At 41.1% G+C, this 15,554-nt stretch overlaps 1 protein-coding gene across 1 annotated transcript; it reads right to left on the reverse strand.

Annotated features, from left to right (window-relative positions):
- Window positions 1–3,697: 3,697 nt before the first annotated feature.
- Window positions 3,698–9,088, reverse strand: LOC105059569 (uncharacterized). Its single transcript, XM_010942902.4, has 8 exons — window positions 8,693–9,088; window positions 7,729–8,605; window positions 7,483–7,547; window positions 7,312–7,367; window positions 6,436–6,539; window positions 5,108–5,180; window positions 4,833–5,013; window positions 3,698–4,171 (listed from the first exon to the last, which is right to left on the reverse strand). Exons 1-8 carry the CDS (start codon window positions 8,913–8,915, stop codon window positions 4,086–4,088), a joined length of 1,665 nt encoding a protein of 554 aa, XP_010941204.1. The 5' UTR covers window positions 8,916–9,088; the 3' UTR covers window positions 3,698–4,085.
- Between the last annotated feature and the right edge of the window lie 6,466 nt (window positions 9,089–15,554).

Below are 15,554 nucleotides of genomic sequence, written 5' to 3' on the forward strand. Positions count from 1 at the left end.
GCGGTGCGACCCCAAGGACGCTTGCCCTCTCGCCGGCGGGGATATTCAGTGGTCGTTGAGGACTGAGCCAACGTCGTCGTTTTCGGAGGAGCACCGATGACCCCCGTCGAAAGGAGAACCACCCCCTAGTGGTCCTATTCTGAAACTTCACCGCTCGGCGGTGCGACCCCAAGGACGCGCCTCCTCCCACCGGCGGGAATGTCTAGTGGGCCCACAACGCAGTGAAGGACCGGGTCCACATCGTCGTTTCGGAGGAGCACTCCTGTCCAGATCCCACTCCGGAAGTCGTCCCTCTTCCGCCGGAGCCTCTCAGAGAAGAACCACCCCTGGGTGGTCCCGCCCTGAAGCTTCATCGTCCAGCGGTGCGACCCCGAAGACACCCCTCCTCCCACCGGCGAAGATGAGTAGTGGGCCCACGGGAAGGCCGTGGAGGACCGGGTCCATGTCGTCATGCACCGATGGCTCTCGTTGGAATCCACTGCTCGGTCTTCAACGAGCTCCGGGCCTATTCTAGGAGAAAGTAGAATAGGAGGAAAAAGGGACATCACCTTTCAGGAGATTCCAGAGCTGCGAGATGACGGTGTGCGCGATTGCAAGGGTGTTTGGGCGGACGATGGGCAGAGGGGAACGAGATCTTCAGCGATACTCAAAAATTATCGTATAATATTATATATATATTAAAATGTTTATCAAAAAAAATAATTTATATAATATTTATTTAAATTATTTAAATAATTTTAAAATTTATTTATTTTTTTAATATTTTAATACGAATGCATAAACACACACTGTCATTTATCTTTTGATGGATGTCTTCGAAGCATACATAGCACCCTACGGTATTTTTTGACTATCAGGAGATCCGTTTTCGGACATACAATGGTGTGATGGTGTGAAGGAGACGATGGTGCGAATGAAACTTTCTCTGTCAAATTTTAAAAACTCATCTAAAATCGCATCAAAAAGTTAACCATGGTTAACTTCATTTCCATCCAAAAGTTGTGAGGGTTTTATAATCTTGAAATGCAATGTGTTTCTCTTAGTGGTTGGTGTAGGGTACAATTGTTAGGTTTATTCCAATCAATAATTTCTTTCATCTAACACTATGGAAGAAAGAGAGGGCCTTGCACGTGGAGCATAACCACATGATCACTGTACGATATATATATATATATATATATATATATATATATATATATATATATATATATATATATATATATATATATATATATATATATATATATATATATATATATATATATTTTGGATAAGATCGCCATCTGATAATTAAATTATGTATCTTATTAAGAAGAACACCATCGTAGCCACTTTTAGCATTATTTTGAACTAAACATTTTTCTTGTTATTCAAAAATATCTTATGAATGTCATTTTTTTATGTCATATGTATCAATTAGAGGATTGGTATAGTAGATGAGTATCATCTGAGGATTAGAGAATTGATGTTGTACATCTTTTGTATTATTTTGAGCTAAATATTTTTCTCTCATTATAGAAAAGTACCTTATGAATGTCTTTCTCTTATATTCTGCATGTCACTTAGAAGATTGGTATGGTAGATTAATGTCACCCAAGGATTAGAGGATTGATGTTGCACATTTTTTGTATTATTTTGAGCTAAATGTTTCTCTCTCATTATTGAAAAGTACTTTGTAAATGCCTCTCTCTTATGTCCTACGTGTCAATTAGAGGATTGGTGTAGTAGATGAGTGTCATCCCAGTGTTAGAGGATTGATGTTGCGTATTTTTTGCATTATTTTGAGCTAGAAGTTCCTCTCTCATTATTGAAAAGTATCTTATGAACGTCTTTCTTGTACGTCCTATGTGTCAATTAGAGGTTTTGTACAGTAGACAAGTGTCACTCGAAGATTAGAGGATCGATGTTGCACATTTTTCATATTGTTTTAAGCTAAATGCTTCTCTCTTATTATTGAAAAGTATCTTGTGAATGCCTCTTTTTTATGTCTTACGTATCAATTAGAGGACTAGTGTAGTAGATGAGCATCACCCTAGGATCAAAGGATTGATGTTGCACATTTTTTGCCTTATTGTGAGCTAAATGCTCCTCTCTCATTATTGAAAAGTACCTTGTGAACGCCCCTCTTTTACGTTATACATGTCAATTAGAGGATTGGTGTAGTAGATGAGTGTCACCCAAGGGTTAAAGGATTGATGTTACAAAAAATTTTTCATATTATTTGAAGCTAAATGCTTCTCTCTCATTGTTGAAAAGTATCTTATGAACGCCTTTTTTTTTATATCCTACGTGTCGATTAGAGAATTGGTGTAATAAATGAGTATCACCCAAGGGTTAGAAGAATGATGTTATATATTTTTTTCATTATTTTGAGCTAAACGCTCCTATCTCATTATTGAAAAGTACCTTATGAACACCTCTCTTTTATACCTTACGTGTCAATTAGAAGATTGGTGTAGTAGATGAGTGTTACTCGAGGATTAGAGAATTGATGTTGCATATTTTTCGCATTGTTTTGAACTAGACACTCCTCTCTCATCATTGAAAAGTATCTTATGGGTGTCTCTCTTTTATGTCCCGTGTCCATTAGAGGATTGACGTAGTAGATGAATGCTATCCGAGGGTTAGAGGATTGATGTTGCACATCATGGAAGCTTTGGATGGAACCAAGTGGTGACGGATGGCATTTCTTTCCTTCTATCATACTCTCTCTCTCTCTCTCTCTCTCTCTCTCTCTCTCTCTCTCTATTTTTAGGTGATGTCATGCACCAAATATGAAACCATATGCCAGCAAAATTTATCTTATTGTTTGACAATTTTCGGGATGAACCTATGCTAGGTTTTTTTTCCATCCATGAATAAAAGAAAGGCTAAAAAAACAAAAGGGCAGCATTTTACAAATAATTCCACAAAGAATCTTGAATCTTTCAAGACATTGACAATGGTTCCCAACAAACTAAGCATCCGAATGGCAAACAATCTTTACGGGCCATCATCAACTTCAGTCTCATTAAACCTGTGGCACTCGGATATTTGCATCTCTATTAGCTCTTACCTTGCTTTCTAGTTAAATCAGTACCCTCTCTCAATGAGATGGTGAAGGTTATTTTTGATGGTTCGTTCAAGGAAGGACTTGTCAGTGCTGGTTTCATCGTGAGGGGTCATTATGCTGCTAAGTTACGGGAAGACCTCACAGCTGCTTCCTTCATCTAGAGATGGGGTCGACGCTTTCACAGGAACCTCTCACTTCCTCTTTAAAAACATTCATCTAACTACTACTAAACCAGCCTCATTTCAACCAGTGCATCTTCCCTCTGAAGGTGCGTTGTTGATCCAATATGATGCCCAGGGTTGTCTTTATGGTATCTTCCACCTGAGTACCAGTCCCTCGTGGTACCAAATATATATATATATATATATAATCCTCCTTGCTCCAGCTTTTCTAGAACCAGTTTTCAGTATGCTTGATCCAATCTGTTTTAGCTACAACCCCCCCGCACCTCCTAATCACTTCACGACTTGGTTAGAGGCGCTTGATAGGCAATCGTACTTGCTTTCCTGAACTGTGGTATGCAGGAGAAAGGAGGTGGGTGGTGGGCTGCGCTTTCACTGTACAATCCTCCTTCAGCTTGCTTGGTGCCCTGGAAGACAATGCATAGCAACGATCTTATCTGAAAAAGAGAGGAGCTCGCCAAAGTTGTAAAATGCCAATCAATGGGTGCCCAAGATGTGATTTTATCCAAAATTCATGAACATTTTACAGATATTAAATGGTGTACAGCTGATAAAGATGACCCAGTTTCACATTTGGAAACAATGGAGTAGGGGGCCCGATATTCCTTTGCTCCAGGATGAGGACATAAAACAGTGCCTCGTGTGAGGAATATGTTTCATGAAGCTAATAAGAACATTTTGCCAGCAGCATCATTCACCCAAGATCAAGAAAAAATCATTCAAGCGACCACCACATCGCCATCATGGGAACTTGGGGGATGACAATGGATCTGATACCTGTGTTGGTCTTCACTGCAGACAGGTATTTGAGGAAGGACTTCATCTGGTCTGATTGTTCTTGATTTGAGTACTTACATTTCAGAAACAGACCAAAGATAGGCTTCCCTCTCGGTGGCTCGCTTTTCATTCTGTCTCTTAAACAATTCCTTCTCATAACCTGCAACCACAAATAATGAACAACCAGTGAAATTTACTGCATAAAAACATTGCCGCATTTTATATAACCCTGGTTTGCAGAACTTCCAGATGGTACTAGTTGTAGCATGTATGGTCTTTCATGCACACAAGTATATTATTTTTTAATTTGAGAAAAACAATGTTTGACCAATCAGCGACTTACAAAAACAAACTAGAGGATAATAACAGTTACCGTTCACCGCACGGATGCTATAGCCAGAAACTATTTCAGAAATAAGGGCCAAGTTACTGTTACTGTTATATTGTTACTATAAATGCCTAGCCACAGTTAAATCCTTCTTGCTTCCTACTTTCAAACAAAAAAAAAAAAAGACAAATGTTGCTAAATGTAATGTTAAATGTGCCTTTTATGTATGTCTCAAAGTTGTACATGTAATCACAATGGAGTTATGATTGATGTTTGAAATGTCAACTTGTGTCTTGAACACCGACAGGCCCAGAATTTCGAATGTATGGATATAATGCTTTATGCCATGCAAATTTCAAACAACTATGCTACTGTATTGAGTTCAAAAGACAAAATAAAGATGGCTACAAGCCTATTGAAAAACAAATTAAAAGTTGGGGAAAGAAAAAAAGCAAGAAAAATGAGAGCATCGAAAGATGGGAGTGAGACAAACCATTGCTACGATCAACTCCATCCCAATGACGACCTGGTCTGATGCCGTAACGATTTGGAGGAAAATCTAATCCACGTTTTATCCAGCTGTGACTGGGAATAGTCTGAGGAATTATAAAACCAGATTCTTTCATTTTCTCATCATCACCAAGATCTTCCAAAACAGACTCTGGGTTCTTCTTCTACAACAAAGCAACAAATGAAAAAAAAAAAACAATGTCAGCAAGCTGATGTCAACCAGTATCAAGCGCACAACCTACAGGAGGAAAAGAATACCTTGACCAAGTGTGCCATTGGATCTCCCCATCTGATCCTCTCCTTGAACATCTTATCAAGCTCTGGGTCATCCCTACAGGCATAAAAATGTACAACCATAAGACTTGTACATGCATCAAAAGAATGTAAAATGACTAAAAATTGCAGAAATTTTAAGGCAAATATTAAATGAGAAGATGAACCACCAATTTCCAGACAGCAGCACCATTCCAGTCAACTTTTAGCAGAAAGAAATCTAAAATGTACATTAAGATTGTCAAAAAAATATAACAGTAATTATAAACATCAAGATTAGCCCCGAATACTTGAGTTGATCTTTAGGCTACCCCCAGTGTTATTTCAAACTTTTCCATAACCTCTACCACAACTTCCATCCTTCCTACCTTAGACCTTCCCTCCTTTTCCTGCATCCTTCAACAAAGATCGAAGTACCTTTCCTTACTAGAGCCCTTGCAGTTCTTCCTTGTACATGCCCATAGAATGTCAATAAATCTCAATCACTTGTCCTTAATTTTTGCAACTCCTATAGCTCCTTAAAATATACCACACTCCCCATCCTAAGGAAAGAATTATGGCAAGTCCAATCTGCTTTTTATTATACAAATGGGAGTACAAGGAGGAAAGGAGAGAAGAGCAGGTAGACTCATATATTCCTTTCTCACTCTTTTCTTTCCAGATTTACTACACATCCATCTCAACATCTTCATTTCTGCTATTATTCAACTTGCTTTATTGGACAGCAAGGTAAGCATCACTGAATTTTTTTAATAAATATGAAAATGAAAGGATTTAAATTGAATTTTGCAGTCAATATGACAGTTTATTTTACAAACGTTGGTTGCATGTAAACCAGTCTGCACTCGAACAGTCACAGGAAATGTGTGTATATTACTAACACAGCAAGGCTGACAGCAACAGCTGTCATGCAAGTACCCAAGACTGGACCAATTCAAAGACTCTCAATTACAAATTTATCACCATTTAGATATATGAAGAATGTCCATTTAAGGGCTCCAAAATATCTAGCTATTCCTACCAAATATTATTCTACACTATGAAACCCCATAATCATAATGTAAAGGTACACTTCATTTGGGAACATGGATTGGTGAAAGTTAATCTAATACATAGGATAGCAACTCTGCTGGTGAATATATTTGTTCATGCATCATGCTTACAAGTTATATAGGTTCATGAGAGCTCTAAAGAAACACACTTGCATCAGCTTCAGTGAATAAGTAACATTTGAATGAATACAAACATGTACATTTCCTACCATCACAGAAAGAAAATATTGGCAATGACGATATGCATATTTAACTGCTAACCTAGTACGTGCAAAAGGTTTATCCTTCTCAAGTTCTAACTCTTGTGCCCTAGCTTCAGCTTCTCGTTTCTGTGCTAAGCCTTTGCCCCACTCCAATTTTTTTTCCTGATAAGAGCATAAAAGCTGTCATAATTAATGAAATAAACAACCCTTGACAACAATATAAAGGATCACAGGGCCAAGAGAATGAACTTCCAGTTTTGACAAGATTCAGGAAGAATCGATAACCACATGATGATCACTGAATTAGATATTGTTATAATTGTTTGAATAAATTTTAATTTGCAATAAATCAGTGTAATATCAACAAACTGAAAAATTTCTTTCAAGCTGATAATGAGCCCCCTACTTCAGTTTTTTCTTGGGTTTTTAAGCAACTTTTTCCTGGTTAGCCAAATGAAAATGATACACAGTGAAATTTTCCTTCTTCATTCCCAGTACGCCCCTTTTAAATCATGCTCCCATCTCAAGTAGCCAACTCAGGACTTACACGGTACCTTCTGTCACAAAGACTATGACCCACTCTTTTCTCAAGATAGGAAATTTGCAAATAAAAAGCAAGGCTTTTTTTGCAAAAGATAAATAAAAACCCGATAATGAAATGTAGCAGAAGGCAGCAAAATCATATCCCTCAGATTTTAAATATTCATATGGTGCAAAAAAATTATTTGGCTCATCAAACTTGCAGTTAAATTGGATGCATTTAGTATGGTACACATGACACTCATACACCTGCATTCCAAAAGGTGATCTTCCAAATAAAAAGAGGTGATCTTCCAAATCACCCAGCAAATGTAGGAGAAACAAAAAAAGGAAATTAAAAAAAAAACGTGATATTCCAAATCATCCAGCAAATGTAGGAGAAAATGACACACACCTTCGGTTTCTCTTCTTCCTTTGATTTCAACAACTCCTCCTTTGAAATGCGTTTTCCTATAAAAGCATTAAATTTTCAAACTTAAAATCAAATAAATCCTAAAATAGTGCTAATTTAAAGCAATAATGTGACAAAATTCACTATATATGTTTCCGGAAAAGGTAATCCAACCTTTCTCATCACGAAACACGGGTGCTGCACCTCTCCCGCTCATAGAAGGATCCATGGAAGCAAACCTGCAATCAAAAATATTCCCTCCACCTGTCAGCTCGAGTGCAAGATAACATATCTGAAAGCAAGCTATCCAACATTTCTCAGCGATTATATATATATATATATATGGCTAAATCTGAGCAGTCATGCAACCTCACTCGGAGTGGTTCAATGAAACTAAAAATCTGATGCTCTATAAATCACCTCGATAGTTCCTCCTTCTTTTTCTGGTTGATCTCATCTTTTATTTCCTTAGCTGAAAGCAATCCAGTCCTGCGTGCTTCGTTGTCCAAAGACAACTGCTTTCTACTTTTTCTTGGTGGAGAAAGGTCGGCAGCAGGAGACCCCTGACGCCTTACAGCATCAGGCGAGCGCTGACGAACCCGGCGTGGTCGAGAGAGGTCAACTGACGAATCCTTACGACTTCTTCTCGAAGGAGAAAGGTCCCTAGCAGGAGACTGGCGTGGCCCTTGAGCATCCGGTGAACGAGCCCTACGTGGTGCAGAGATGTCACGCGGTGAAACCTTCCGACTTCTCCTAGGAGGAGAAATGTCAGCAGGTTCCTGCAAGCGGCGACGATCCCGGCGGGGAGGGGAGAAGTCCTCCGGGGAGCTCTTCCTGGTTCTCCGCGGCGGAGAAAGGTCGGCAATTGGGGAGCCTCGAGATGCCTCAACCTCCGGCGAACGCCGCCGAGCCCGCCGTGGAGGGGAGTGATCTTCGGTAGATTGCCTTCGAGGCGGCGACATGTCAGCTTCCCCAATACCAGACATCTTTCTTTCAGGCTCTGGCGAATCAAACCGCCTCCGTCGCTGCCGTGGAGGCGAAAGATCAGCATTTTCTGCATCCAAAGGCCGCTGTTTGGACTCAGGAGAGGGCGTGTCGAACCGGGCATGACGCTGTCGCGGCGGGGAAAGATCTCGGCCGCCCTCGGCAGCATTCGAGGGCTTCGACGGGTCGGAAATCGAGACCCAACCGCTCCCATCTTCAGAAATCGCATGGTACGGCCTCCGGGATCGAATTGCTTCGAGCCTCTTCATGCGTTTGACTTCTATATCCTCATCAATTTGGGGTTTTTCTTCGCCTACACCAAATAACAAAATCTATGAATAAAATAAATTAATTAAGCAACCTTAGAAATAGGGAATTAGGGATTTTGGTCTGAAATTACCAGCGGAATCGGATTCCTCTTCTTCTTCGATCTGGACGGGCTTTTGCCAGACGGGGTCTTCGTCCAGGACGCGAACTCCCCCCTTGGCGTCGGACTTGGGCTTCTCCTTCTGCTTCTTCTTCTTCTTCTTTTTCTTCTTCTGGTCGTCGGCGCCGGATTCGTACCGTTTGAGATAATCCTTGAGGGAGAGAGCGGTGGAGGCCGACGCCGAAGCGGCCGCCATTGAAGCTCGCGAGCTGGTGGAGGGCACGAAATCGGGGGATCCTTCTTGGCGCGGAATGAATGACAGGAAAACGCTAACCCTAGGGTTTTGAAGTTTTTTTATCGGACTCCCGGCAGAGGGGAAGGGAAAGAACGAACAAGAGAAAACGGCCGTGCGGCAACTTTCTATGCGGGCGCTCCGCTTGAACGATAATATGAAGGTGCCGTCGTGCGCCGCCGAATTGTGACCGACTTGCTGCTGGATTGGTACATAATAAAAGAATTTGTTTAAACATTGTTTCTGTAGAGGGGCTAAATGAACTTATCTCAAAGCCACTACTCTGGAAAAAATTATTGGTTAGGACAGCTCTGTCATGTCCCTTTATCATTAAATAAAAATTATGATATTATTTATTATTGAAAAAAATTATATCGTTATCCAAATTTGATTAAAAATTTTGAATAAAAAAATTTTTACTGATTGATTAACTGACAACTTATACTATTTTGAATAGAAAAAAATGTACTTTCTTGGAGACTGTAATGATTTCTTATCAGTTGATTCAAAATATATGTGGCGGAACTGTTTAAACCGATAATTTCTTGCAATCTCAGCATTTTATTTGATGGAACTAACGTAGACCTATGTCCACAAAGTCTCAGGAAAAGTTTATCTTTGTGGGAATTCTTCGTTTAGAATTTATTTTTACAAAAGATGATCCTGCTTCCAATTTCCTTTAAGTAATTGAATAGTGGCCAACACCTATGGTGTGTTACATTTCAATGAACCTGTTGGGGTAAACCCATCAACCCCGACTTTAATCTCCATGATTCCGATTGGACAATAACCGATCGATCGAACGTACGACTCCAACTGATCGATTCCGACCTTGATATAGCCGACTGATCGAACGCACAACTTCGACGGAGCATCAGCCGAATTGACGACTCCGACTCTTCATCAATCGATTGAACAAATGTCACCGACTTATGACCGGTGACCGACGATACAGCAAAATCATCGACTGACGGCCGTATCTACTACCGACATACAGTCAGCTAATCTGCTCAATAGACCATAATCGTCACGAACGGTTACCAGCCGCACATCACGGTGTCATAATTAGAAAATTAATGACCCACTACGTGATTATGGCCCGATGATTTAGCGCCATAAAATATGGGATCACGTCCGATGGTTACAAGAACCTCATCTATAAAAGGGAATAAGAAAAACAGAGCTGGTAAGCCACTTCTGGTCAAAACTCTGCTACTCTGAATTTTGACATCTACTGTTCACCAACTTTCCTCTCTAATTTAGGCATCGAAGGATCTCCGCCGGACACAAATCCGGTCAGTGCGGATGTTATCTTGCAGGTGTTCATTTCCGACGATAGGCGACAGGAAGTTGGCCGCAACAGATTGATGCGCCAGGTAGGGGAGAAGAGAGACCATATTCATCATGACGAAAATCAGAGTCCAATATTCGACTGCAATCGGATCGGCGAGACACTCTTTCCATCGGGAAGAGGTTCCTCCCCCACCTCCGGTAGCAGAGCCTAGTTTTTCACGTCCAGTGATCACCACAGACGTCTAAATCGTTGCACTCATGCAGTAGATGACTGTTCTTATGGAGGCGGTCAGAAGCCTCCAGCAGCTGTAGACTTAGCCACCACAACTACCGGTGGAGCAACTGGTGGCGCAGTCGGTGCCATCCAGGCACAGCCGCCGTCATCCACAGCGATCACAGTCTCCTTCACCAGAGCGGCCATCTCGGCTCTCTCATCGGGACGAGTAGCGACACTCGCAGCACTCTCGATGCGCCACCCATCATTCACGACATCCCTCTCCTTCTTAGTTGGATCGAACAAGGAAGGAAAAGTGATCGCGAACACCGTCTGCTTCCCCCTCTAACTCATCGAGAAGTTTCACCTTCGAAATTTTCCAACGATGACTTGATGAATATGAACGTAAATTTCAAAAGATCAATCGCTAACTTGCTCAACTTCAAGTGGAAGGTCGGAAGTCCTCCAATGACTATGATTTTCACACCATCCAGCTATTTTTTCGGCACATCTTGGATCAACCGATCCCATCTCGGTTCAAGATGCCTTAGGTGAACCCATACGATGGATCCACCAACCCGATCGACCACCTGAGAGCTACAAGGCTCTCATGACGATTCAGGAGGCCACCGACGTCCTCTTATCCATCGACTTCCCGGCAACTCTTCGAAAAACTGTTCGAGCCTGGTACTCCGAGCTTTAGTCAGAAAGTATATATTCTTTCGGACAGCTAGAATATTTTTTCGTAGCTCACTTCAGCACCAGCCGAAATCCACCGCGAACTTCTGATAGTCTCTACTCGATTAAACAAGGAGAGACTGAAATACTTCAGGATTTCGTGGCTCGCTTTAATGCGACCACGCTTGAGGTCAAAGATCTCAACAAAAACATGGCTATCTCGGCCAAAAAAAGATGTCAGAGAAAATCTCGATTTTCATATTCTTTGGACAAGACTCTCCCTCAGACTTATGCCGAACTTCTAGAGCGTGCATACAAATATATGTGCGCGGACGAAAGAGCTTCTGACCGATGCCAGATAGAAGACAAAAATCAGAAGAAGAAGAAGAAACAAAAAAAGGAAGGAGCTCCGATCGAATCAAGTCAGCCACCATCCAATAAGCGGGTTTCATCCCGACGATGGAGTCTAAGGTCGAGATATGGCAGGTATGACTCCTATACTCCTCTTTTTGCTCCTCGTGCGCAGATCCTTATGGAGATTGAAGGAGCGAAATATCTACGACATCCTCCATCGATGAAAGTATTGTAAAGGAACCGCAATCAGAAGAAGTATTGTCAGTTTTATCATGATCACGATCACGATACCGAATAATGCATCCCACTTAAAAATGAGATAGAAGCCCTGATTCGATGAAACTACCTCGACAAATATCGGAGAGATCAACCGACTCAACCTCCTGCTGATCGACGACCTCAACTACAAACTGGAGAGGCTATAAATAATCAACCGATTGCAGGGGTGATCAACATGATCTTCGGATGACTGGACAGGGGGGCAACTTTCGAAGATGAGTTGGCAAAGCGACGATGACTCGACAATGTAATAACTTTTTCAAAAGAAGATGTTCGAAAAATTCAGACTCTCTATTATGATGCTGTTGTTGTTTCGGCAACAATAGTAAACTATGATGTAAAAAAAAATTATAGATAATGAAAGCTCAATTGATATTTTATTTTATTCGACTTTCTTCCGAATGCGACTGTCGAATGACCGTCTCAGAAGAGTCTCAACACCATTGGTCGGCTTCATAGAAGATGCTGTCACAGTGGAAGGAGAAATCTCTCTCTCCTTAACCGTTGGGACCGAACCACAACAGAGCACTATTTTCATAACGTTCACGGTAGTTCGAGTACCTTCAACTTATAACGCCATACTCAGACGATTCGAGCTTAATGCCTTGAGAGCAGTGGTTTCGACATACCATCTGTTAGTCCGATTTCCAACAAGACATGGAGTTGGAGAAATATGTGGAGATCAACAACTCGCCCGATGTTGCTTCTTTGTCTCCACCCAATATAACAAACCTGGAGACTCTTTGCCTGTTGACAAATTGGACCAAAACAAAATCAGGAGAGGGGTGAACCGGCTGAACAACTAATTTTTATCCCGTTAAAAGAAGAAGATTCTGAAAAAATGGTCCAAATTGGATCACAATTGCCTGACTCAAAGTGACAATAACTAATAAAATTGCTCAGGACCAATGCCGACATTTTTGCTTGATCCGCCACTGACATGCCCGAGATTCCTCCAAAAATAATAACTCACCGACTTAACATCAACCCAAATATTAAGCCGGTGAGACAGAAGAAATGGTCTTTTACTCCTGAAAGATAAAAGATCATTGATAAAGAAGTCGACAAACTCCTTGCAGCAGGCTTCATCAGAAAAGCTACATATCCCGACTGATTTGCCAATGTGGTAATGGTGAGAAAAGCTAATGGAATGTAGAGGATCTGCATCGACTATACTGATCTGAATGTAGCCTGTCCGAAGGACAGCTTTTCATTGTCAAAGATCGACCAATTGATCGATACGACTTCCGACCACCGACTTCTGAGTTTCATAGATGCCTTTGCCAGATATAACCAAATTTGTATGGCACCAGAAGACGAGGAGCACATGGCTTTTGTGACTGACAAAGATATATACTGCTACAAAGTAATGCCTTTCAGTTTGAAAAATACTAGCGCTACCTATCAACGGCTTGTCAACAAGATCTTCAAGATGCAGATCGGGTGGAACATGAAAGTATATGTAGATGACATGCTGGTGAAGAATTTTCAAACTACAGATCATGTTCAGGACCTGGAGGAAGCTTTCAGCATACTCCGACCGCATCAGATGAAATTAAACCCGACCAAATGTATATTTGGAGTAACCTCTAAGAAATTTTTTGAATTTTTTGTTTCACAATGAGGGATCAAGGCTAATCCTAAAAAGATCAAAGCCATCATCGATATAAAGCACCCAAGTTCAAAGAAAGAGATACAGCAACTCAATAGAAGGATTGCCGTGCTCAACCGATTTATTTCTAGATCGATCGAGAGATGCTTACCATTCTTCAAAACTTTGTGACAGACGAAGGATTTCTTATGGTTAGATGAATGCCGACAATCCTTCGAAGACTTGAAACAATACTTGACTTCTCCACCTTTGCTCACAAAACCAAGAGTCGGAGAGACATTGTATCTCTACTTAGCAACTTTGGCAGAAGCAGTTAGTTCGGTGCTCGTCCAGGAGGATGAGAATCGAATTCATCGACCCATCTATTATACCAGCAAGGTACTTCACAATGCCGAAGTTCGATACTCAAGGACAGAAAAAATGATCTACGTCCTAATTATATCAGCACAACGACTTCGTCCATACTTTCAGACCCGTCCAATTGTAGGTTTGACAGATCAGCCGCTGAAAGCGATCTTACACCGACCTGACACGTCAGGTCGGATGGCAAAATGGGCAGTAAAACTTGATGAATTCGACATTCAATATCACCCATGACCGTCCATGAAGGTACAAGTCCTAGCTGATTTTATCATCGAATGTACCATATTCGATAATAAGCCAGAAGACACAGATGACAACACAATAAAAGAGGATACGACTCCCGACCCCGACCTAGGGTCGACCTGGGTGCTGCACATTGACGGAGCATCTAATGCATAGGGTAGTGGAGTTGGCCTTATACTCATAAATTTCGAAGGGGTAGTCACCGAATACGCCCTTCGGTTCAATTTTAAAGCCTCAAATAATCAAGCTGAATATGAAGCACTTTTGACGGCTTGAAGATAGCCAAAGAGTTCGACATCGACAGTTTGAAGATCTTCACCGACTCACAACTGATTGCTGGATAGGTCAAGGATGAATTTGAAGCCCGAGATTCTACTATGATGAAGTACCTTGAAAAGGTGAAAGATATTACGGCGAGCTTGAAATATTTTGAGATCTTTCACATCCTCAGAACCGAGAATGCTCGGGCTGACATACTTTCATGACTGGTTACTACTGCTTTCAACTTGCTGGGTCAAATATTTGTCGAATATCTCGAGCAGCCGAGTATTGACAAAGTCGAGGAAGATTGCAGCTTACTATCGAATCGAGCTAGATGGATCCGATCATCCAATACCTGACTGATGGGATGCTTCTTGCAGATTCTTTAGAAGCTAAACGACTATGATGGACAGTCTCTCAATATGTGATGATAAATGATCATCTATACAAAAGGTTCTTCTCTCTCCTTGCTGAAGTATTTGAGACCTACAGATGCCGACTATGCACTTAGAGAAGTACATGAAGGGATTTACAAAAATCACTTGGGAGGCAAGTCTCTAGCTTATAAAGTCCTGCGACAAAGATATTATTGGCCAACTATAAAAAAAGATACAGCTGAACTCGTCCGAATATGTGAACCATGTCAAAAATATACGGATATACAATATCAACCGGCTAGTTAGCTGACATCGATTATAGCACCATGGTCCTTCATACAATGGAGGATTGATATACTTGATCTTTTCCCCCGACATCTGTTCAGAGAAAATTCATAGTGATCGCCATCGACTACTTTATCAAATAGGTAGAAGCCGAACCTCTGGTGTAAATCACCGAAAGCAAGATGAAAGACTTCATTCAGAAATTCATCATTTACATATTCGATTTACCATACACCATCATCATCGATAATGATCGATAATTTGACAATCAAAATTTTAGAGAGTTTTGTGCGAAGTTTCATATTACGCACAAACTCACTTCGGTCGGCCATCCGCAGTCAAATGGTGAAGTGGAAGTAACCAACCGGATAATTCTGCACGGGCTGAAAACCCGACTGAATGAAGCCAAAGGCCTCTGGATGGAAGAGCTATATCCGATCTTATGGGCGTATCAGACAACTCTCCATATATTGACAGAAAAAACTCTCTTCAATTTAGCTTATGGAACAAAAGCAATGATACGGCTCGAGATCGGATTGCCATCAACAAGAGTCGAACAATATTGTGAACCGAGCAACTCTGAATGTCAGAGAGTCGATTTAGATCTCCTTTCAGAACTTCGATAGCAAGCTCAAATTTGGATG

This window comes from Elaeis guineensis, chromosome 16, assembly GCF_000442705.2.
Source record: "Elaeis guineensis isolate ETL-2024a chromosome 16, EG11, whole genome shotgun sequence".
Lineage (NCBI taxonomy): Eukaryota > Viridiplantae > Streptophyta > Magnoliopsida > Arecales > Arecaceae > Elaeis > Elaeis guineensis.

Coding starts and splice junctions, on each gene's coding strand:
- LOC105059569 (XM_010942902.4), bottom strand. CDS start 8,915: ATGGCGGCCGCTTCGGCGTCGGCCTCCACCGCTCTCTCCCTCAAGGAT. Junction 7,548..7,728: donor AAGAAGGAGGAACTATCGAG/GTGATTTATAGA, acceptor TTTTGATTGCAG/GTTTGCTTCCATGGATCCTT. Junction 6,540..7,311: donor AGGAAGAAGAGAAACCGAAG/GTGTGTGTCATT, acceptor TGCTCTTATCAG/GAAAAAAAATTGGAGTGGGG.